This window comes from Emiliania huxleyi, assembly GCF_000372725.1.
Source record: "Emiliania huxleyi CCMP1516 unplaced genomic scaffold EMIHUscaffold_10, whole genome shotgun sequence".
Taxonomy (NCBI): domain Eukaryota; phylum Haptophyta; order Isochrysidales; family Noelaerhabdaceae; genus Emiliania; species Emiliania huxleyi.
In genome coordinates, this window is record NW_005202427.1 from 91,993 (window position 1) to 115,513 (window position 23,521).

The window sequence follows — 23,521 nt, forward strand, 5'->3', positions numbered from 1 at the left end:
TGGCCTACATGGAGCGGCTCGGCTTTGGGGGCGCCCCACCCGCCTTTCCCGATTTAAACGCTTTGGAAAAGGCCATTGGGGGGGGGGGGGTTGGCCCAATGGAACTATTCCCCCTCGCCCCCAAGGGGGGGGGCATGTACCTTTGCAGGCAGTTTTCTTTTTGGGCCGCCTCTTTTGACACCAAAATGGTGGCCCCCCCCCCCCGGCAGGAGAAAATTTTCGCCGGGGGGGGGGCCTTTTGGTGGGAGGTGTTTTGGGGGTTAAATTACCCCGTGCCGGGGGGGTTTGGCCCCCCCCCCCCCCCCCCCGCCCCTCTCCCCCCGACCTCCCTCGCACGCCACCCCGCCCAACCCCCCCGGCTCACACCCCTCGGCCGCACACGACCCGCCCCCCTCACAGGTGCTCAACCTGAAGGAGGTCAAGGGGCCGCCGAACCCGACGACGGGCAAGCCGAAGCCGCACCCGTCCTCGCGCGTGATCGGGCACTACTGGGGCTGCCACCAGCGCTTCTTCCGCTCGCTCTGCATGGCGATGAAGGTGCCCGAGCTGGTCAAGATGGCCAAGGGGGCGCTCGCAGACAACAAGTGCGTGGTGGTGGGGCTGCAGACCACGGGCGAGGCGCGGCTCAACGACGCGGTCAAGTCGGGCGAGGACCTGGAGGAGTTCGCCGGGATGAAGGAGTGCGTCCGCTTCCTGCTCAAGAAGTTCCCCACCGGCGACTACACCAACCAGCACCCAGAGTCGGACCTCGACGACGGCGACGAGTCGGACGACGACGACCTGACGCGAGAGGTGGCGGGCGCGACATCGCGGGTCAACGCGGGCAAGGTCGCCCGGGCGGCGGTCAAGCGGAGCGGCCGGCTCGCGAATGGCGGACGCGGCAGCGACGAGGAGGGCTCGGACGACGAGGACGACGACCTCGACGGCTTCATCGTGCGGGACGGGCAGGAGGAGGAGAGCGAGGACGAGGACTACGAGGCGACGGACGATGAGGAGGGTGACGGCGAGCAGGTGCGGCTGCCCGCCGCCTGCAAGAAGATGCCGGCGGGCCAGCTGCGCCAGCTGCTGCGCGCGGCCAAGATGAACGACCAGCAGTGCACCGGCCGCGCCAAGCTGGTGGAGCAGCTCAAGCAGGTGGAGCGGCAGGCGCGCAGCAGCGGCGGGCAGCGCGTCGCCGACCTCCTCGCGAAGGCGGGCCTCGGCGGCAGCAAGCGGCCCTCGCCCGACTCGGCTCAGGCGTCGGGCCGGCCCAAGCGGCGGCTGCAGCGCGGCGCGGAGAAGAAGAGCTACATCGAGCTCTCTTCCGAGGAGGAGGAGGAGGAGGAGGAGGACGTCGAGATGGGCGAGGCGGAGACCGGCGACTACTTCGTCGGCAAGGAGCTCTCGATCGAGCAGGAGGGGGGCGGCCGCCGCGTGGCCACCGTCGTGGCGCACTACCCGAGCACCGGCCACCACCGCGTGCGCTACGCTGACGGCGGCGGCGGCGCCGAGGACAGGGTGCTGCTCAAGGAGGTCAAGTGGGACTACCACCGCAAGCAGGCGGCGCCGGGGGCGAGCGGCGCGCGGCGGGCGGTGCAGGACTCGGACTCGGAGGCGCTCCCCGAGGCGGCGCGTGCTCGGGTGTTTGCGCATGACGCGTCCTCGACGCGCCCGTCACGTGTGCGCCGTAGGACCTGCTCGAGGCGGCGTGCTCGGGCGCGTCGGAGAACGCGCCGCCGCAGAGGTCGAGCAAAGGCAAGGCGCGCAAGAGCGCTGGCAAGGCGCGGCGCGTGGCCGCCGACGATTCGGACGCCTCCTGGAGCGGCGGCTCCGGCGACGAGGACGAGGAGGAGGTGGCGCGCCCGACCAACCGCGCGAGCCGCTCCAAGTCGCCGCTGCCTGCGCCGACCAAGTCGGCGGCGAAGCCCAAGCCCAAGCGGCGCAAGAGCTACGGGTCGGACGACGACTTGCTGTCCGAGTCGGAGGAGGAGGAGGAGGACCTCAGCTGGGCGCAGCACAGCAACCCTGCCGAGATCAAGATGCTGCAGCGGCTCAAGAAGCAGCTCGTGCGCAAGCTGAACGCGCTCAAGATGCCCGACAACCCGCTCGACAAGCTCATCGAGGAGCTCGGCGGCGCCGAGTCGGTCGCCGAGCTCACGGGTCGCAAGGGGCGGCTCGTGCGCGACGAGGAGGGGCGCACCGTCTACCAGAAGCGGAACGCGAACGAGGTGGACTCCGACACGGGGCGGATGGTGGCGATGGAGCGCATCAACCTCGCGGAGAAGAAGGCCTTCATGGACGGCCGCAAGCTCGTCGCCATCATCTCTGAGGCGGCCTCGTCGGGCATCTCGCTGCAGGCGGACCGGCGCGTGCCGAACACGCGCAAGCGGCTGCACATCACGCTCGAGCTGCCGTGGTCCGCCGACCAGGCGAGTGCCTCACCGCTACCGCTCCCCCCCCTGCGCCTCTGCTCTCGTGATCTCTCTCCTCCCCTGCTGCCTCTCCCCTCCCGACTCTCCTCCCCTGCTGCCTCTCCCCTCCCGACCGCCCCCGCCGCCTCTCACTGTCCGCCCGCCTCACCGCCCTTGCAGTGCATCCAGCAGTGCGGCCGCACGCATCGCTCCAACCAGATCCACGGGCCGGAGTACCAGCTGTTCATGACGGCCTGCGGCGGCGAGCGCCGCTTTGCGTCGACGGTGGCCAAGCGGCTGCAGCAGCTCGGCGCCATCACCAAGGGGGATCGGCGCGCTGCCGACGCGTCGGACCTCTCGATGTTCGACGTCGACACCAAGTGGGGCAAGAAGGCGTACGACGAGCTCATCGAGCTGCTCAGCAACCCGCTCTTCTCGTCGACCCGGCCGCCGCCGCCGTACGTGCGCCGTGCGCTCGGGCTCAAGGCGAACGACGAGCTGCACGCGCGGTGGAAGGAGTACCTGGACGACGCCGAGGAGGCGGTCGCCTCGGTCGGCATCAACACCGACGACAAGGGGAGCGTCAAGGGCTTCCTCAACCGGCTGCTCGGCATGTGCGTCAAGATGCAGAACAAGGTTTTCGACCACTTCATGGCCATCCTGGAGGAGAAGGTGCGCGTCGCCAAGCAGAACGGCGAGTTCGACGACGGCGTCGTCGACATCCGCGGCGAGTCGGTCAAGGTGGGGCCGCCGCCTCGTGGCGCTGCTCCGGGAGATGCGTCTCGGACCCTTCTCGGAACCGTCCCTTAGGTCGCAGCCAACTTCCCTCGCGAGATGAAGAAGGACCCGATCTCGGGCGTGCCGCTGCTGCACTTCAAGCTGGACGTCGACCGCGGCCTCTCCTTCAAGCGCGCGATGGAGATGCTGGACGAAAAGGCAAAGTCGAACGAGACGGGCAAGCTCTACCCGAGAGAGGGATTCTACGTCTCGAAGCGGCCGCTTATTGGCCGCGAGAAGGAGGGGCCCAACGGCGTCAAGGCGCTCGCCTTCCTGATCCAGCGGCCCATGAGCGCGTTTGCCGTGCCGAGCACGTACATCCACACGTACGGCATCCACCGCCCAAACACGGGGCTTGGGGCGACGGACAGCTTTGAGAGCTTCACCGAAGGCATCACACCGCGCTTCTCCAAGCTGACGCCCGAGGCCGCCAAGGACAAGTGGGAGGCGCTCTACCGCGACGGGCTCCGGATGTGCAGCCACGGCCCGAACTGCAAGCACGGCTCGAGGTGCACGGTCGGCAAGCGGGTGCAGCAGCAGCACCTGATCTGCGGCGCGGTGATCCCATTCTGGGCGGTCATCAAGGAGCACCTCGAGTATCAGAAAAAGGGCGGGCGCGACGGCAGCCTCCAGATGGTCAAGGTGATGCGTATCGTCCGCGTGCGCTGCGTGGGCGCGGACGGCCGCGAGCAGCGGCTTGTCGGCGTCGAGATCTCCGACAAGGGCGTGGCCAAGCTCGATGCCGCGCTCAACAATCAGCCGGCGCCGCAGGTGCCGCCCCCGACTCGCCCCGGCGCCGTCGCCACCGCCCAATCACGGGATCCCCGCCCCGCACCGCAGGACGTCAAGCCCGACGTCAAGCCCGACCTGCACCAGCTGGGCCGGGGCGGCGCCTCCTCCTCCTCGTCGCACGGTGGCGGCGCCTCCTCCTCCGACGTCAAGCCGGACGTGCGCGGCTTGCGCGTCGGCGCTCACGTGATGGTGCACGGCCTCGCGACGGACGCGGGGAAGAAGCTCAACGGCAAGCGCGGCAAGATCGAGCGGTGGGACGCGGCAATGCAGCCGTCCGGCCGCTGGATCGTCAGGATCGACGGCCAGCAAGGCACGAACGCGCTGCAGGCCAAGAACCTGGGGGCGCTCTGACGGGCGGCGCGAGAGCTCCGCCGGCGCGCGCCGCCGCTCTCTGACGCGCCTTTTGCAAAGGGCCGCGTATGCTACGTGGAGGCCTCTCTTGCTCTGCGGGGAGCATGTTTTTGTTCCCCCGCTGTCGGGGGAGGCGGGGCGGCGGTCTGCCTGTCTCTCCCGTCTCCGACTCTGACACTCTGTACCCCGCGGCGAGCCATCGATTGTTCTTTTCGTGTTCTCTTCTACAGTCGTGCGCGTGGAATGAGATCAAGTCCTCCGCTCACCCAAGCAAACCTCCACTGGTTGGGTAGTAGAGGCTAAGAGTTCTGAGCCTCGAGGCTTAACGGGTCTAAGTGTGACCGGTCACGCTCGGGTGCGTACGCGGTCTAAGATCGGCGGGAGCCTCTTATACGGTGCCTCAAAATTTTCTTCGCCTGCGGCGGGCGTGCGCCGTCGCAACTTGCGCACGGAGAGGCGGAGAGGAGAGGTCGTGCGCGGCTCGATGCGCGGCAACTGGCGACGGCGCTTGTAGCTTTTGACCCATGGGGTCGTGCAAAATATCGACTAGGTCCAGCCCTGGGTGGCGCAGGTTGTGACATTTGGCGATTCCGCGACTTACTGGGCCCCTGAGCCGCTACCCGTGTGCGATTTTTTGTGGCCCGGGCATGATACTGATAGTAAACGGGTCAGAACCGGCCAAACACAGGCTACAGCCCCACACACGCGCCCGCCATAGCTCCTGGAGAGCATGCGCGAGTGACGCGCTACAAGCCGCGAGAGTGGCATTAGAGGCAGGAACGACGTGCTCTTGCTGCACCTCGCAGCTGCACCGAGTGTGCTCGCAGTGTATGCCACGGCCACCGCCTGCGGCATTGCTCTCGTGCAGCTAGGCGACGCAGGTCCATCAGCAGGGCTCATCCAATGCGAGCGCACATTGTGCGTAGCCGCAGGCAGGTGGCAGTGGACGCACCCACCGGCTGTGGCGGCTCGTATGCCCCCGGCAGTGCTGCTAGTCATTAACTTGCGTATTAGGGCCGCAGCAGACTGCTGCTGTGGCAGCAGCAGCAGCAGCCTGCTGCCTGATTCAGTCAAGCCAGCGGCGCAGCGAGGCGTGCAGAATTTGCGTGGTTTTGTTCCTCCTGAGGCTGAGCGCATTCGAGCCCTTCGACCGGAGTTGGATGGTACCACGCGTCTCACTGAGACGCGGGGTACTGGCCATGGCCGGACTACGGAGCGTGAGGTGGCGAGCGGAGCGAGCGACAAAACAACGAGAAAAACACGGATCTGACGATTGTCACAGAACGTCAGATCTTGCGCCACCCAGGGCTGGACCTAGTCTATCCAGGGTTTACACTTTTTATTTAGCAGACCGCGGGCCACCTCGTGTCGTCTAAGTTCGTGAGTCCGATCACCAGCGTCTAAGTTTGAGAGCCCGCTCCTTCCGGGGGCTTAGTTCAGCGCTCGGCTGCGAGCAGGTCTAAGTTTTGGGCAACCCTCTACCCCTACTACCCAACCATTAAACCTCCCCAGCCTCCCATCGCGAGCGACGCTCGATTCGGATGGGGTGGAGGCGGCGGCGAGGCCGGTGTGGTGACCACGTCGGGCGCAACTTCGAGCGAGAGCACGTTAGCGACACCGGCGCGTTTCAGCGCGTCGCGCACGCTGGCCGCGCTGGCCGCCTCGACATGCACGACAACGTACTGCTAAGTGTACGTGCATGCAGCATGCATGGTGTGCGCGCCGGGTGAGCATGCATGCAGCGACTCGCTCGCCCGGGATCCGTCGAGGTGGGGCGTCGTGGACCGCTCTCAAGCTGCACCAGTGGCAGCTCTGGCTCTCCCTTGAGCGAGGAGCAGACGGGCAGCAGCACCTCCTCTCCGAAAAAGAAAGAAAGAAAGAAAACGGACAACCCAAGGGAGGGATGGGAGGACGGCACGCCGCCACCACACAGGAATTTTAAGGAGAGGGGTGTGGTGCGCTAGCCGTCGCCCACCCTTGGGCGTCCGCCTCTTCCTATCTCTCTTCGCAGTCTCTCGCCGATTCTCGCTGCAACCTTCATGCCACCTCGCGGTCGTCCCACTCTCGTCGTTCTTTCCCTTGTTTGTCGCTTCTTCTTCTGTCGCGTCGCTCTGCCTCGTTCTGCGACGCCGCCGCCGCCTGCCGGTCCCTTGTTCTCGCTGCTTCTTGCGCCTTTCGGCGCAGCTCCGCCCTCCTCGCTGCATATCCTGGCCCCTCGAGTCTATCGATCGAGCTCTCCTCGAGCAAGGACGAACGAGTCTTCTGACGCCCACTGCTATCATTTGCCACCCAGTCATATCATCATTGCTCAGGTCCACTCTCTCTTCGAACACTTGTGCCTTCACTGATGATGCCGGCGCTGGGGTCCCCTTCGGGTGCATCGTCTCCGCCACGCCCGCCAGCTTTTTTTGGTCGTCCGAGTTGAGATCGACTGCAGCAGATCGATACAGCCAACAGCAGTCTAGCCCTGAGCATTCTAGCCCTGAGGAGGAGGAGGACTGATGAACCTGCTCCTCTCTCTACTCCTCGCCGCGTGGGTGCCGGCGTGGGGGCGAGTATCGCCATCGCGGCGACGAAGCGGTCGGTACTACGCCGGTGTCTCTCTGTCTGGCGCGGTGGCCAGCTCTACGACTCACGTGCTGGTCCTACCGCTTGACGTGGTGAAGACTCGCATGCAGACGGGCAGCCGCCTCGGCTTGATGACAGCCGCTGGCGCTGTCCTCGCAGACGCGCCCGGCCGAGGGCTATTCCGCCTCTCGGTTTTTCTCAAGGGCCTGCCTCCGACGGCAGTCGGGTACTTTCTCCAGGCCATAACAGATGAGAGAGTATGAGAGCGCACGGGATTGCTCGAGCCTCCCTCGATTACCCTTCGACGTGCCTTAGGGTGGTGCCAAGTTCGGCGGCTACGAGGCGCTGAAGCAGGAGTCGTTTGCGCGGCTGCGGGCGGCTGGAGGGGAGGAGCTGACGCGCCGATGCCAGCTTCCAGCCATGCTCGCGTCGGCCGCGGCCGCAGAGATGGCTGCGACCGTCCTCTTGGCACCGCTGGAGGCTTCGCTCCGCCCGCCCGGCCGTAAATTCGCCCCTGACGCACATCTCACACCTTCACCGTAGTGGTGTGAGCAGGTGCTCAAGCTCCGCATGCAGACGGACGCGGCAGCGGCAGCGCGCGGCGCGGCGCGCACCCTGCTGCACATCTCGCGGCACGAGGGCCTCGGCGCGCTCTACAAGGGGCTCGCGCCGATCGCGATGCGCCAAGTACCCTACACCATGAGCAAGCTGGTCGTCTACGACCAAGTCGCCCGCCTCGCCAAGAGCGCTTGCGTGGGCGAGCGGGAGCACCTGCGACCTTGCGCGATCGTCCTCACCGGGCTGGTCGCAGGCGCCGCAGCAGCGATCGTCTCGCACCCCGCCGACTTGCTGCTCACCCGCTTGTGCGGCTCTGCCACGGCCAGCACGGCCACCAGCGTCGCAGAGTGCGTCATTGCGGACGGCGTGCTCGAGCAGGTGCATATCTCGCGAACGTCGCGGCCATTCCTCACACACGAGCGTGTCTAGACGCGTCCATGATTTGCCCACAGGCCAGGTACTTAATGAGCCTTGGCTTGCGCGGAGCATACGCCGGGCTGGCGCCGCGGCTCGCAATGGCTTCGGTGGTGAAGAGCTCGATCCGCTTGTTTCCCTCACAGCTCTCGGTGCGCTGGATAGGCTCGCCATGACGTCGGTGATGACGTCCATCCAATTTTCGCTATACGAGTGGCTGCAGATGTCATTGGGTGTGCGCCCGCAGGCTGAGGGCAGAAATGTCTGATGTTGTGTGTTATCCAGTCGGTTCCTCTCTCCTCGCGTTGTCGGATAACCTACATATATCTCCGATGAGCGAGGCCCGATTTTGCTATTAAGATTTTCCGCTCGCGCAAAAAAAAGTTCACACCACAAAGAACCCTGCACAAAGATCGCAAGGGCGGGGACCTGTTCCTTTTTACCCATCTCACAGTAGAGAGGTGTCGACGTGTTTTACGTCCACCTGATCCGTTTTATTTATTTATTTATTAAAAAAAAGTTTCTGGGGGCGGTTTGACTCGAAAACAATTCGAAAATAAAAAAGACATGAGACGCAAGTGGAGAGGGGGGTTGGGGGACCGAATGAGAGGCGAAAAGGACAGAGTGGGGCTGGAAGAGGGGCTGTGTGAGGTGCGAGGGGGTTAGCGGTTAGCGCTACTCTGTCGCAGCTCGGACGGCAAGTGCTTCTGCACCAGGTGCCCCCCGGCCCCGGCCCCGCCCAGGCACGTCTGTGTGGTGTGCGACAGACACACAGCGTGTCTCGCTGATCACCGCATAGCCTGTGGCGAGGCGGTGGTCGCTCGGACACACGAGATCCGACAAAAGTCACCGCCGGTTTTGGAGCCTCGCGAGCTCTTGCGTGACGAGGCGCCGCTCGCTGCTTCCAAGGGGCTTCAGGAGGCCGGTCAGAGCGGCGTCGAGAATAGCGAGGGCCGCCTGCGGGAGCGGGCACGTAGTGGCAGTCCGCGTGAGAGCGAAGGCGGGCGATGAGTGGAGGAGGAAGGCTCCGCGCACCGAGCAGCGGCCACCACCCTGGCAGTGCTCGTGGACCGCCATGAGCGTCATGTCGTGCAAGGCTCTGGCGTTGTCCAGCGCCTGCTGTGCTGTCTGGAGCGTGGGCTTGATCGACGTGTTCCGCGTCCACACCGCCGTCTGACTAGCACGTCGTGGCTCATCTCCGGTGCAGAAGGAGGAGCTGTGTAGGCACACCGGCGAGCGCGGAGAGCCTCGGTACGATCGAATGGCGCGATCTGCCCGGGCAAGGGGTGAGGGAAGTGAGGCCGGCGCACGGGGAGGGCGGCTGGGAGGGCGGCTACGGCTCTAGGGGCGCTGCATCATCTGACGATCTGCAGTAACGCACGTGTCACCGAAGGCAGTCGTGGGGGCAAGGACAGGGCATCGAGCCACACGAAGCGCTCCACTTGGGGGTGCGCTGCCCTGCATGCCGACAGCACGTACACCCGAGCCCACGAGGGCGAGATCCAGGAGAGGCCTGCCAAATCCTCTTCGTCCATGCACTCTCGAGGTGTGAGATGCGCAAGGCCATGCGCCTGGGCAAAGTCGCTAACCGCAAGGCGGTCGTCAAAGGGGCGCGCATCGCGTCCAGTGGCGACAACGGCACGGGCGTCGACAGAGAGCGAGACGAGCGCCATCGAACTGTTCGTGAGGGACAGCATCGAAGGCATCGTCCGGTTACGCAGCTCGTGACACCGCACCAGTGCTGCCGGTCCACGGGATACCCATGCGTCGCAGCATGCGTCTTTGTGATGGTGGGTAGCTAGCTGCCTCCGCCGCCTCGCTGGCGCAACCACAATCCCCTCTCCGCCTCCTGGAGGGGCTCCGTTTCCAGTCAGCCACGACCAGGTCAGGTTGACGAGGCTGAAGATGTCGTAACGGAGCGGTATGGTTCCAGACGTCCAAGTCCAGTGCCGAGTCGGGCGCCAGCCCGCATAAGACGTCTGGTTATTGTTGGCGGGCCGAACCACGGCCAGTGTCCTCTGGAGGGATCGATTGGCACGCACCGCTATAGCTGCAACGTTTCTAGACTCAGCCACGACCTGCTTGTGCACGCGCGCTGCCATTCCAACGATCCGTGCATCTTCCTCCCACTGCGCCTTCCAGCGTTGGTCGTCGGCCGAGAGGAGAAAGCTGACTGCCCCGACACGCTCGGTCAGTGTCCACGTGTCCGGAGCCCCCCGTCCTGTCAGGTTGCACACATGACATCCGCTGCGCGGGGTGTCGCCTCGCCACACAGCGTAGCTGTTGAGCTGGGGGGACAATGCGGCAACAGCGTTCTTGCAGCTTTCAGCGGTGTCCATGTCCCCGAGATGACCATTGTACTCTGCGCTTGTGCAGATGAGATCTTTGTCGTTGACGCGCTTCCACTCGCCCAGGCTAGCAGCATGGGCGAGCGTCGAAGCTAGCAGCAGGCTAGACATGATCTGGGCGTGATCCGTCCGCCCGACGTCAATCGCGGCGGCGCGCGAGAATATTTTACTCAAAATTTTTGAAAATGAGTTTACGTTTCGACGCCCCGAGACGCCAGCGCGAGAAGATGGGAATGATGCTTTACACGCGCGGACCGCTCAGCGCCGAGAGGGCGGCGGCGGCGGCGTCTCTCTCTCTCTCTCGCCCAGATGTGTGTCTTGATTTGCCAACAACAAACCAGCAAGACAGGCAGACAGACGCCCACCCACAGCGACGGGGGGTGCGGCGTGCGCGCTGCGCCAGGCGGGTCGACAGGCGGGAGGGGAGAGGGGATGGGGACCCTATTTGGCGTGAGGTGGTGCATGCACATGCACATCGATGCACACACACATGCACGCGGCCACCGCGCCCGCCGCAGTTCCGCCGTCTCGTCGGGCAGCAGCTCCTAATCTCGAGACAATCTCGGGTCAATCTCGCGCGATCTCGGGGGAGCTCCGCCGTCGGGCAGCAGCTCCTCGAACATGTATCAGGTTTAGTCCACCCACTTCTCCTCAGCGACGAATCTGGTTCGTGTTAGCAGTGGGAAAATATGGAAGGAAAAAAGCAGCAGAACGACAAACCTGTCAGCAGAGTCCTCCTACGGGAATGTACGTAAGAGCCACATATGCTGAACAACAAGGAAGGGGGAAATAAAAAACTGGGAGAACCGCCATCGGGTATCTTCGTAAGAGCCACATACACTGAAAAAAGGAATTTTACAACACTCCCTCGCAGAACGAACGCTGCGAGCTGTTTGAAAAAAGGAGCGAACCGAGCCGCCGGTGTGTCCCGCAGCGGCCAATGCGACCTCGCTGGGCCAGAAAATCGGCCCGCGAGTGCTCCGCAGCAGCCTCGCTGGGCCAGAACATCGGCCCGCGAGGTGGATGGATGCTAGCATGAGCCCGATGCGTCGCAGTGTAGGTCTATTGTCGTCGCAGTGCTCTTGCGTTTCGGCGGTAGTTTTAGGTATATTGTTGGCAAATCAAGACACAGAGCTCACACAGGATCACAGCGGGAGGAAAGCGGCGAGTCGCAATTCCTGGGGTCCTTGTAGTGATCTGATCACCCGAATACCACGTTCGATCGCTCCTCATCGCAAACCCTGTCAGCAGTTCACCTTCGGGTAAGACCTACATAATTCTTAAAAGAATAACCGGCGGAACTTCGATCGATGGCAACCGCGCACGTGTCACAGCCCTCGCCCGCGGCAGTCCGCCTTTTTGTGGTGTGATGGCGTGGAACCCGGCCGCAAAGGTAATACTGAGCGCTGCAGAACCGTGCGCCCATGCACAGAGCGCGCTCCTGCTTCCGTCGGTGCCAAAGGGCTTGTGCAATCAACGGCTGCGGTGGGTGCAGGATTTGCTGGCGGCTCAGGTGGCGCGTGCGGCGGTGGTCCTTCCGGATGTGCTCTATTCGCGCCGTGGCTGCCACTTCCACGCCTCTTGCTTCAAAGAGTATTCTGGCGATGTTGCCTTCGGGGCAGTCTTTGACGTCAATGAGACATCGCGCTTGCTCGCCGAAGCGGGCCTGTGCGTCCTAAGCGCTGCGGCGGCGGCAGCGCGCTTCCCTGCGACCCTTGGCGTGCTGCCGAGAGATGCACTCGCCCTCCCGACATCCACCTCGGAGCTTTTTGCCGTGCAAGAGGAGCTCGCCTCGCGGGTCGCCGGCGCAAGGTGGCTCCTCGCCGCGAATGCAACTTGCTGTACTCTTGTAATCCCCAGCACGGCGCCCTCCGCCTCGTTCTGGAGGCGAATCAACGCCGCGTTCAAGCCGACCCCCTCGCTCCGCTCCGGTGCCGAGGCCGTGCTGCGCCTCTTCCAGCGGGCAGCTGCAGCCGAGGGCGCCGTCGCAGTCGCCCTGCACTGGCGCGGCCAGTCCGACATGCAGCTGTCGTCACATAAACTCAACGTGACAGCATACGCCCTCGAGACGGCAGCGGCGCTCCTTCGCGTGCGAGGAAGGCTCCTCGGCTGCTCGAATGGGTCGGCCTGTGGCGAGCCGGCGCCGCCGCTCTCCGTGCTGGCATTGGGTGGCTTCACCGCACCCCAGCTCGAGGAGTTGCGTCGGACGCTGAGCTGGGCCCTGGCGATGCGATGGCGCAACGAGGGCGGTGGCCCTGCAGATGGAGGCAGTATGGCTGGCGATACGGGTGGTGGCGATGCGGGTGGCGGTCGTGGCAGTGCCGGTGGCGGCGGTGGCATCGCCATCGGCAGCGCCGGCCTACAAGTGCATTCCAAGGAGTCGCTTCAGCCGGGGATGGACTTTGGGATGGCCTTTGGCGGCAACGACGACGCGGTTGGGATGATCGACCTCGAGGTTGCTCGGATCACTCCCGTGTTCGTTGGCAGCCCCTTCTCCTCGCTCTCCGTTGTCGCCGCCGCCCTCCGCCACGGCGCTGAGCGGCGCAACGGCCACAATAGCGAGTCGGTCACGGAGATGGTGTTAGCGGACGTTGGCGACCGCCTCGGCGCCATCTTTGCGCTGCAGGCGCCTTACCTGAGAGGCGGGGAGGGATCGGTGGCCGCCGCGGACCCATGCGCAGCGCTGCAGGAGCTGTTTGACTTTGAACGGCCTGAATGGAGCTGCGCAAAGCGGGGTCCGCCGCAGTCGCACCTCTTCTCGCCTGTGCCGAGACGGCCGCACACGCAGTGCGACTCGCTCATCGGCAGTGCAATGCACGTTTTGCCACCCGTCGACGCACCGAGCCGGCTGAGCTTCAACTGTACGCACGCCGTGGTGACTGCTGTGTACAACGACTACGACCGGCTGCCATACTACACGCAAACCTTCCAGCGGAGGCTTGAGAGGCAGGAGGCGGAACGAGGCGCGCGCACCTGCTGGTTCGCGTTCACCGACACCGCCTCGATCCGCGCATTGCTACCGCCCAGCGCGGTCAAGACGGCAGAGGCAGCCGTCAGACAGGGGCCGTGGATCAGGTACGGAATTTGGCACTTGGTGGTGCTACCGGACACTGTCCGCTTCTCGAGCGATGACGCGGCGCACAGGAGCATTCGCTCGCGGCTGCCCAAGATGATGCCGCACTGCGTGTTGGCCCACGCGGGCAAGATGCTGTACATTGACGCGAAGCTGAAGGTGGTGCGGCCAGAGAGCTTCTGGCTGATGATCGAGCATGAGACGAGTCTCTCCAACCCAGCGTGGGTCGCCCCGATGCACCCCAATCGGCACACCGTGCGGGACGAGCTGGTCTGCCTATACCTCGCTGGGATGGTAACGCAGCGCGCATTTGAGCAGCTCAAAACCTACCATGCCCTCGGCTTCCCGAGCAACCGCCTCGCCGCTGCTGGTGGGCCGGGCCTCGCCGAGGGGAACTGGCACGCGCGCGACCTGCGTGCTCTAGACTCGACGCTGATAGGCAACGCGTGGGCGGCAGAGTACCTTCAGTGGAGGGAGCACTCCCTGCGCGACCAGCTCTCTTTCAACTTTATCGTATGGCGACTTGGCCTCCTGCCAGGTCGCCGCGCAGCGAGGCCCCATGGCGACCCTCCGACGGGGCGTGGCCAGCTCGGCGACGGCACGGAGGGTTGCGCGGACCGAACCTGCGAGTACCGCCCTGGAGGCGCACCGGTCGGTGGGGCTAGTGGGGATGCGCGTGGCATTTTGTGGCACATGCCGACCCCGGTCCGTCGCGAGGAGGTGCGGCGACAAAAGCCGACGCGCAACGAGGAGCGGCAGCTGCGGCTGACCTGGGCGTGCGCCAGGACCTGGCGGTGCCACCTCACGCGGTATCCCGACCTGCGGGAAACGGCCGCCGCACAGCGGCTGCTCGCGAGAGCGAGTTTGAGGCCAGGAGGCTGCGCGTGCGAGTCAGGGATCGAGCTCCAGGTGCTGCAACACCTCACGCCGCTCCCGCGGACGACAGAGACGACCTTCCTGCGAAGGGCCTTTGGCGGCAAGCTCAAAGAAAATAAGTTGTCCGGCCTCCTCTCGAGCCATCGCTGGTGCAACTATGCCTCCTTCGCCCTCGACAACCTCGCCACCTTTGTGCAGCTCCAGAAGCAGCTCGGCGGTGTGGGGAGAGTCACGGCGGCGGATATCGGCGCACGGAATGTGTCGCTGCCGGCGCGCCGCCAGCAGTTGAATGTGGCGGGCCGGCAACCGCGCCGGCGGCGAGGAATTGGGCTGGGCTAGCTTTGTACTCAACGCTGTCAGCAATTTTGCAGCGACGAAAAGTGGTGCCCCCGTGCGGTAGCGTGAGGTGCGCGGGCTAGCCATCCACGTTCCGCTTCGGGTGTTGGGTCCCTGCTCCTCCGTATCGCCTCCGACAATTTTTACCTGCTCTCGCTGCCGTCCTCATGCCACCTCCTAATGCCACGTCGATGTGCTCAATTTTTTTAATTGTTTGTGCCCGCCGAAACCGTGGAAGCAAAAATGTCGAAATGTATGCCGAACCGCATATGCTCGGCGATGGACACGGCCGCGGAAGCGGACACGGCCCCCCTCCACAGGGTGGATGCAACGGGCCAGGCACACGGACGTTGGGGTCGTATCGGAATCTGCTTGCTCACCATTTGCCTCGTCCTAGTCCTCGCCGTGCGCAGGCCTGCCCTTCCGCCGCCAAGAAAAGTTCCATCCCGGCCGCTGTCGGGAGGCGGATCGATCCCGGCGCTCCTGATGGGGGGTGACGATTTTTCGGAGTGGTTCGAGGCCGCAGGTTCCGGCGCCGCAATCCAGACCTTCTATTCGTACGGCAACGGGCCGCACATCGCCCCGCAGCTGCGGCGCTTTGGGCGATCCAATGTATTCGTGTCGACAGGCATCCCATGCGGCTGCTGTGGCGCCGACTCGCCCAGCGTTGAGCCTATGAACGCCTCCCTTGCAATGTCGTATATCGACAGAGAGCTCGCTGAGCTGCAGACCGGCTATGCCGACTTGCTCCTTTTCCACCACCGATGCCGGACAGAGAGCGAAACTGCGAGCGTTTGGGAGGCCTTCGAGGCCGCAAAGCGGCAGGGCAAGGCGAGGCACCTGGGAGTCTCCAACTTCAACGCTCACGACCTCGAGGTCCTGTCCTCGACCGCGGTCGAGCCGATCGAGGTCCTCGAGGCTCATTTTGGCGTTGGAATGATGGACTGGGAAGTCCTGGGCTACGCGCGGGCGCACGGCATCCACCCCGTCGCCTTCGCTTCGCTTTCGGAGGCGCACACCGACCACCCGACTCTGCAGCGCGCCGTGTCGCGCGTCGCAACTGCTCACGGCGTGACTGCGACACAAGCCATGTACGCGTACCTCCTGCAACGTAACCTCAGCGTCATATCGTCGTGCTTTCATCCGGAGGATCCCCAAAAGTGTGCGCGATACTACTCGTTCGACCTGGCTGCGCTTGACGTGTCGCTGAGCGCAGCCGAGCTCGAAGTGCTCGATGGCGTGACGGCGGGCAGGCGCACCTGCACCGACTGCTACACTGACGAGTGCCAGCGATGTGCAGCAACTCTGCACGCCCTTGGTTGTCCACTCGGTGTCAACGGGTGGGGAACGACATGGTGGAGCGTCGGGGACAATTTCACGGAGCACCCGGCCTGGGGACGAGGCAATGAAAACGGGACGCGTTGCATGGCATGCGCGGCGGTGCCGAGCCACCGCGCAGAGGTGGAGCGAGCGTGCGGGCGCGCTGACCGGGGCGAGAGCCTCGAGACCATGGTGCCCAAGGCATGTGGTGTGTAATGGCGAGCGGTTGTGGCTGGCGGGCCGCACCTCTCAATCGTCACGAGCGTCCTTGGAGCATTTGGAGTGCAGTTGGTAGCAGCCTCACATCCAGGCACCGGGGCCGGGGGGCCAATCTTTTTTCTTTTTGGTGTACCTCTGTTAGTGCCAGTGCGCGCCAGTCCCGTGCCTAGTGTTGTGAGAGAGCTCTCGACAGAATAAAATTCTTTCCTGCGCCGATGTGTGTGCTAGTGTGCGCCAGTCCACCGGCCCTCGTTGTTTGTAAAAGCGCTCTTGCACAGAGGAGGAAAATGGACAATTAATCAGACGCCGACTCTCGCAGGCGAGGGGAACTGATGAATAAGATGGGCTTGCCCATCGTCCCGGAGTGGTTCGACCCCACACAAACCCGGAGGGGTGATGGGATGCTGTCGCGGCGGTCTCAGGCCCAGTGAGGTAGTGCGCCAGACTATCCCGGATCCTGCTGATCAAGCTCCTCTTGTAGCTCGATCGGTCACACCGCCATCGCCGATGATGCTTGATGGAGAGGGCAGAGGGAGGGCCCAACTTCAGAATCGTGCTTTTTTGGTTAGGGACCAAAGCGCGAAGGACCACTTTTGGGTTAGGGACCGCGGGCGACAGGTTAGGGACCGATCGCCGCCGCATACGCCGGCGGACGGCCACCATCGGTGTTTTTGGCTTCGCCACCGTTCAAAGCGTGCGCAATGCGCTCGCCGACATCAAGCGAGCACGCCTGTCCGACGAGCGGCTTGCTGTGTGGACGCCTTCTTGTGGCTCTCGTCGAGAGCGTTTTGCGACCCGGCGGGTGGGAGAATATGTGTCGTCTGATGTGTCACTGTGTACGTCACATCGGTCTTGATAATAAGCACGGTCGATCCGTCGAAGCGATACACTCGTTCCTATCACGTTGGACGGCTGGCACGGGAGCTCTGTGCCAGCAACAGGAACCGAGCCGTACGGCAAGAAGAGCTCGATGGGGAGCGAGAACCGTCAGAGGAGCTTCAAGGGTAACCTGAAGTCCTCCGTGACGCGCTCAATCGCTCCCAAGCGGGTGGCTCTCGAAAACCGTCGATATCTTCCGGAAAGACTGCTCTTGCCGAGCAGCCGATATGCCCAGACGGAGGCGCAGAAAGGCTGCGAGTACTCAACGAGTTCCGCGACCTACGCAGTCAAACCTGGGGGGAACTGACCGCACCATGGCGGACTTCCGAAACCTCCGTGAGCACCTCTGACGGTTCTCGCTCCCCATCGAGCTCTTCTTGCCGTACGGCGGTCTTCCTGATGCGTGCCGGCACAGAGCTCTGTGCAAGCCGTCCAACGTGATCGTGACGAGTGTATCGCTTTGACGGATCGACCGTACTTGTGCTCTCGACGAGAGCCACAAGAAGCCGTCCGCACAGCAAGCCGCTCGGTCGAACACTTTGCTCGCTCGATGCCGGCGAGCGCATTGCGCACGAGGTAGACGGTGGCGTAGCTAACATCACTGACGAAGACCGTCCGCTGGCGTGAGCGGCGGCGATCGGTCCCTAACCTGCGGTCCTTCACCGCAATCGGTCCTTCGCGCTCGTCCCTAACCCAAAAAAGCACGATTCTGAAGTTGGGCCCTCAGAGGGGGTGGGACGACACTGCTTCTGCAGCGTGCACCTCGAAATCCTCGATCCGTCCGGTACCGTGTTTTTTATGACCCCCCCCAATGAGCACACCAGCGAGGGAGGGCGAGACGATCGAGGGGTCCCGTCCAGCTTTAGTGCTCAAAAGAAAAAACCATAAGACCGCATCAGAGAGGTCCAGCCCTTAGTCGTGCCTCGCCCGGTTGTATCCCTGCCGGAGTCGCAGCCTCTCTGTGCGAATCACAACAACTTCTGATGGGCTCCGGCGCCGACATTGGAGACACAGCCTCGCGCTCTCTTCTCCCAGGCGGCCTGCCTACGACGACGCCGGGGCCCAAGACGCCTCTCACCGCGCGTGCTGTCACCATCCGGTGCCTTGGTGGTGCTGTGCTGTGCATGCTCTTTCTCCTCTGGCCAGTCTTGGCGGCGGCGAGCCGCGGCGGCGGTGAGCCGCGAGGCAACGCGACGGCGACGACGAGCGGTGGGCTGCCGCACTTTGAGCTGCACTTTGAGCCGCACTTTGAGCTGCCGCGGCCATGGACTCGTGGCGCTACCATCACTGCCGTCGCGCTAATGCGCGGCCCACCAGACTCTCCGTCGGGCTTCTGTGCCGACTCGCCGAGCTGCACGGTTCGCGCGTGGAACGCCAAGGCCGGCAAGTACTCTTGTGGGCAGCGCGTGGCCTTCTTGATGTCGCGAGAGGGAGGCGGCATGGAGGAGGAGCCTGCGTGCCGCCAGATCGCGGAGAGAGAGTTTCCAGTGCAATGCAGAGGCTGCCACCCGGACTGGCGCAAGCCGGTCTGCGACGAGAGCTGCGTCGGCAGTCCTCTCTACTCTGGCGACGGGGTCTGCGACGACGGCGGTTACGGCTCAGAGTGGTCTGCGTGCGACTATGGCACTGACTGCAGCGACTGCGGCCGCCGCGCGGACCTTCCGCTGCCACCGCCGCGCTCACCGCCATCGCCGCGGCTGCCTCCTGCGCCGCCTCGGCCGCCGTCGCCACCAGCGCCGCCGCACCCGCCCCCACGGCCGCCGGGGGCGCCGCCACCGCCACCGTCACCGCCGTCGCCGCCACCTGAATCCCCGCCGCTGCCGCCGCCGCCGCGACCGTCTCGGCCACCACCGTCGCCGGCGACGCCCGTGCCCGCCGACTGGCTCGCAGACCTCACCGAGTTCGCCGACTTCCTCTTTCAGCCCGACCCGCCGCCGCCGCCGCCGCCGCCGCCGCCGCCGCCGCCGCCGCCGCCCGCGCCGCCCCCCTCGCCGCCGCCGCCTTTTGCACCCCTGCCTCCGTATCAGCCGCCGGCGTGGTGGCGGTTCTGGGAGGAGGGCAACATGCTGCGAGGGCACGCGGCGGGCGCGGCGGGGCTGGAGGCGGGCGGGGCGGAGGAGCCTGCCGAGAAGGCCGCCTCGGGCTGCTTTTTCAACCACCGGTGGACCTTCCCGTGCGCCTCCGCGCCGCCGCCCCCTCGCCGATTTGCGAGCTCGCGGCCGCCGCGCCAGCAGCACGTTGTCAGCCAGAAAGGCGCATGGACACATCCATTCGCAGCGGCGCAGGAGCAGACGGATTCTAAGGCGAAGTTTGTTGAGCAAGGGGGCACGCTGCAGGAGGGGGGCGCGGGCCGGCGCTGAGAGTGAGACGCAGAGACGGCAAGCGTGTGTGTATCCCGTGTCCCATCTGGGACTGGTTCGCGGTGGGTTCGGCGGGCGTTTTTACTATCTTTCTGGGTCTTTTCAAAAAACTTTTTCTCTTGGAGCACTTGAAACTTGGAGCACTTGCGACTTGGAGTGCCGGGAGCTGAGGCGGACCGGTCCGAAATTTTTCTTCTTTTCTGTCTCTCACCTGGCGAGCACTTGGAGCACTTGGAGTGCAGTCGGTAACCTCACATCCAGGCGAGGGCCGGGCTGAGGCCTGAGAGAGACAGCCGAGTCGTTGTACATGCATAGCCTCCTCCTAGCTGCGGCGTGCGTCATGCTTCCTACGCACTTGGCGCTGCACCACATAAACCCGGCTCGCGCTGCTCCTCCACGGATGGGGCTGTTCGACTCTCTGAGAGAGGCGGCGCGAGAGGTGACGGTGCAGCACATCCTCGTAAGCAAGCAGGCGGACGCCCTCGAGATTTACGATGCTCTTCTCGCAGAGGGCGGCACTTCGGAGGCAGTTTCCAAAGTCGCCTCAGAACGCAGCCTCTGCGGCTCGGCTCGGAAGCGACCTGACGCCAAGTTGGCGCAGCTGAGAGGCAAGCCCGGAGAGCTGCGCTTTCGCCGCGGGTCGATGGACCCAGAATTCCAGCGCGCCGCCTTCGAGGCGGCACCAGGGACACTGGTTGCGCCCTTCAGGTCGCAGTCGGGCTGGCACGTCATGCTGGTGAACGAGTGATCTGTTGCGCGGAGTCAGACGAATGAGAACCACCTCTGTGTCGAACCTCTGCGCTCGTGCGTCGCCCGTGGAGATGCCTGCTCTATTTATTTGCGCGATAGACTTTAGATGAAAGAGCGTTCTCGACTCCTCGACTCGAGCCACTCCGATCTCCGTGGGCGTGGCACACCTCGTGGCACTCAGGTGTGTGGTCATATATGCATTGAGGTTTGACCCGCCCCCTACACACAGTTATTGTTATGGTGTTATGGCTCTCTGGGCATAGCAGCCCATAATATGTGATGGGTGTTATGGGTGTTATGGGGCCGGGCCCATAACAGCCATAACACCCATAACATGTTATGGGCTGCTAAGCTATGAGAGGGCCGTCTCCCGGGTCCACTGAGCCCTGGTCTGACAGCCTGGCAGCAAACCGCCCCGGACAGCGCCTGACAGTGCCCGACAGCCTGACAGCGCTGACAGCACTTTCTCTGACAGTCTGACAGCACGTATCTGACAGCCTGACAGCAGAGCCTGACAGGCGAGGCGCTCCGTCGCTGTCAGACCCTAACGTGACAGCCTGAGACAGCTGCCTGACAGCCCGACAGCACACAGTGGCCTGACAGCAGCGCTGACAGCCCGACAGCAGCACAGACCATACACAGTCAGACCCCCCCCGTAGAGCCTCTTTCTTGTGCCCCATGAGGGTATAACAAAACTATTACATGCAAAGACATGTACATGTGAGTGTGGTCCATCTAGTCATGGGATGGTCATGGGTCTCTCTCTCAACCCTCCCGCCCCACCTCTGCGGACCCCTCTCTAGCACCGGCGGCTGTGCTACTACAAATGAAGCTACCAGCTAGCCTTCTGGGGCCCTACAGTCATATGCCTACGGCGTCTGGGTCACTGGGTGGGGGTGGCCGCCGCCGTCTGTGCCGCCGCCGCGGCCTGCGCCTGCGCCGCCATCTGCGCTCCCCAGGCGGCCGCCCCTGCCGGCGTGATCACGCCGTAGGAGGGGGGCAGCTGCGTACCCGCTGGTCTCCTCTTGATAGTGTCATAAGTGTGGCTGGTGTGTATCAGAGCCTGACAGCACCCCGACAGCTAGGGCAGCCCGACAGCACCACCTGACAGCACCTGACAGTAACAGCCCAACGTCTGACAGCAGCAGCAGCCTGACAGCTCTGACAGCTCCGACAGCGTCTGACAGCAACACCCGACAGCTCCGACAGCACCCGACAGCTACAGAGCCCCTCGCCTGTCAGACACGCACCCGACAGCACCCGACAGCACTGACAGCACCTGACAGCTGGTCTGACAGAGGCACCTGACAGTGCCTGACAGCTGCCCGACAGCCCGACAGATCACCTGACAGCACCTGACAGCCTGACAGCCAGGGCTCAGCGGGTCCACGGTGTTATGTGGCCCGAGAGGCCACACCGAAGTGCTCGCCGCTGGAATTTTCGCTTCGCGCGCTGCCGCGCGCGAGGTTCGGCATCGATCGCCAAATATGTTCTCTTTTGCCCTCAAGTTAAATTCAATAACATCAACCTGCCTCCTGAGGCTGAGCGATGGCTTCAGATTGCTCAATCAAGACCCCCCCCCCCTTCACGCAATTTGCTTCTTGTTTCTAGCTCGTACTCTCTGCAGCTCTGCACTTCTGCACGCTTTCCCTCCGTTTTTAACTTGTATGTCTTTCCCGCAATTTAACTCACGTCCTTTTTCTTTCCTTTCACTACATGCACATGTACATGTCTCGAGGTTTCTAAAAAGTGGAAGCTGGCTGCTCCCGCTTTTTAGTAGTTAAAGCTCCGTGCGCGCCAGTCCCGTGCCAGTGTCGTGCGAGGGAGTTTGTTGTAAAACTCTTGCTCATCGCGCGATCGATGGATGGATGTTGCTGCTTTCCGCGTTGCTGATGCCCTGCACTCCTTTCCGGATCGGGCCGACCCGTATCGAAGGTGAGCTGGCAGAGTTAGAGCAGGCTGCTGAGCAGGCCGGGCTCGACGGTGTGAGGTTGCCATTCGAGCTGGACCTGGTCCCGGCGATGTTTCAGCATCTCCTCTCGACCGGCGCGCTCAACCGGCGACATGTTCTCTATCAATCGGTCGATCGCTTTTGTGCAGAGGCGCTCGGGCTTGAATCAGAGCTATGGAGAGCTGACCCGTCGCGGCGGGGCTCCAAAAGAAAAATCCGTGGGACACATAACAGCTGTTATGAGGTTATGCTGGCTGTCATAACAACCAGTGGGATGTGTTATGAGTGTTACGAGGTGTTATGAGGTGTTATGAGGTGTTATGGTAGGGTGGGCATAACAGCCATAACAGCGATGGAGGTGTTATGAGGTGTTATGAGGTGTTATGAGGTGTTATGGGGTGTTATGAGCAGCCACCCAGCCTAACAGCCATAACACCTGTTATGGCCGCTCCCATAACCTTGTCTGGGGTCAATGAGGTGCGCTGAGGTGGCACTCTCGGCATACAGAAACCGAGAAAGAAAGAACAGACAAGGGGAATGGAGGACGGCACGCCGCCACCACCACTGGGAATTTAAGGAGAGGAGTGTTGCTAGCCGTCGCCCACCCTTCTTTAAGAAGCCTTCTCTAGCCACCCTTGCGCCTTGGGGGCGCCTGCCTCTTCGCTCTTCCTATCTCTCTTCGCAGTTTCTCGCCAATTCTCGCAGCGACCTTCATGCCACCTCTCGTTCTTCCCACTCTTCTCCTCGTTCTCTCTCTCTCGTTCTCTCTCCTGCCCCGTCGTCCTCTGCCTGATGGACAGCCTGATCGCTCTCCTCGCTCTCTCATCTGCCTCGACCCTCGTTCTGCGACGACGACGACGACTGCCGATCCCTTGCTCTCTCGGCTTCTCTCGCCTCTCGGCGCAGCTCCGCTCTCCTCGCAGCACTTGGAGGCCCCTCGAGTTTAAAAAGAAAGAAAACAGACATCCCAAGGGAGGGATGGGAGGACGGCACGCCGCCACCACACAGGGATTTTAAGGAGAGGAGTGTGGTGCTAGCCCTCGCCCACCCTAACCCTTGGTCGTCTGCCTCTTTCTATCTCCCTTCGCAGTCCCTCGCCGATTCTCGCTGCAACCCTCATGCCACCTCCGCGGTCGTCCCACTCTCGTCGTTCTCCCTCCTGTCGCTTCCTCCTCTCTCGCGTCGCTCTCGTCTGCCTCATCCTGCGACGCCGCCGCCGCCTGCCGATCCCTTGCTCTCGCCACTCGCGGCTTCTCCCGCCTTTCGGCGCAACTCCGCCCTCCTCGCGGCATATTTTGGCCCCTCGAGTTTATCAAGCTCTCCTCGCGCAAGGACGACTCTTCTGACGCCCACTGCGATCATCTGCCGCCAAGTCATATCGTTGCTCAGGTCCACTCTCTCTTCGGACACTTGTACCTCCACCGATGATGTTGGCGCTGGGGTCCCCTTGGATGCATCGTTACAGCTGACGACGGGATTACCACTGGTGTTTCGTCCTCCTCGGTGTTTAAAGAAAGCAAGAAAGAAAACAGACATGCAAGGGAGGGATGGGAGGACGG

At 63.6% G+C, this 23,521-nt stretch overlaps 5 protein-coding genes across 5 annotated transcripts in view; all 5 read left to right on the forward strand.

Moving 5' to 3' along the window:
- The window catches only part of EMIHUDRAFT_462026 (hypothetical protein), a 6,767-nt gene extending 2,211 nt beyond the window's left edge, over window positions 1-4,556 (forward strand). The window contains exons 7-12 of the mRNA XM_005793507.1: window positions 400-1,620; window positions 1,671-2,317; window positions 2,409-2,412; window positions 2,571-3,131; window positions 3,201-3,938; window positions 4,008-4,556. Of these exons, the coding sequence (XP_005793564.1) occupies window positions 400-1,620; window positions 1,671-2,317; window positions 2,409-2,412; window positions 2,571-3,131; window positions 3,201-3,938; window positions 4,008-4,310 (3,474 nt within the window). The 3' untranslated portion in view covers window positions 4,311-4,556. The remainder of the gene's footprint in view (window positions 1-399; window positions 1,621-1,670; window positions 2,318-2,408; window positions 2,413-2,570; window positions 3,132-3,200; window positions 3,939-4,007) is intronic.
- A 2,207-nt stretch (window positions 4,557-6,763) lies between these two features.
- Window positions 6,764-8,102, forward strand: EMIHUDRAFT_462027 (mitochondrial carrier protein; the record flags this gene model as incomplete). The annotated part of the gene is made up of 5 exons (XM_005793508.1): window positions 6,764-7,117; window positions 7,194-7,358; window positions 7,434-7,814; window positions 7,889-7,963; window positions 8,016-8,102. Exons 1-5 carry the CDS (start codon window positions 6,812-6,814, stop codon window positions 8,100-8,102), a joined length of 1,014 nt encoding a protein of 337 aa, XP_005793565.1. The 5' UTR covers window positions 6,764-6,811.
- A 6,624-nt stretch (window positions 8,103-14,726) lies between these two features.
- Window positions 14,727-16,019, forward strand: EMIHUDRAFT_199345 (hypothetical protein; the record flags this gene model as incomplete). The annotated part of the gene is made up of 1 exon (XM_005793509.1): window positions 14,727-16,019. One exon carries the CDS (start codon window positions 14,727-14,729, stop codon window positions 16,017-16,019), a length of 1,293 nt encoding a protein of 430 aa, XP_005793566.1.
- A 2,006-nt stretch (window positions 16,020-18,025) lies between these two features.
- EMIHUDRAFT_97395 (hypothetical protein) lies at window positions 18,026-19,261 on the forward strand (the record flags this gene model as incomplete). Its single annotated transcript, XM_005793510.1, has 1 exon — window positions 18,026-19,261. One exon carries the CDS (start codon window positions 18,026-18,028, stop codon window positions 19,259-19,261), a length of 1,236 nt encoding a protein of 411 aa, XP_005793567.1.
- A 307-nt stretch (window positions 19,262-19,568) lies between these two features.
- Window positions 19,569-20,009, forward strand: EMIHUDRAFT_199348 (hypothetical protein; the record flags this gene model as incomplete). Its single annotated transcript, XM_005793511.1, has 1 exon — window positions 19,569-20,009. One exon carries the CDS (start codon window positions 19,569-19,571, stop codon window positions 20,007-20,009), a length of 441 nt encoding a protein of 146 aa, XP_005793568.1.
- Between the last annotated feature and the right edge of the window lie 3,512 nt (window positions 20,010-23,521).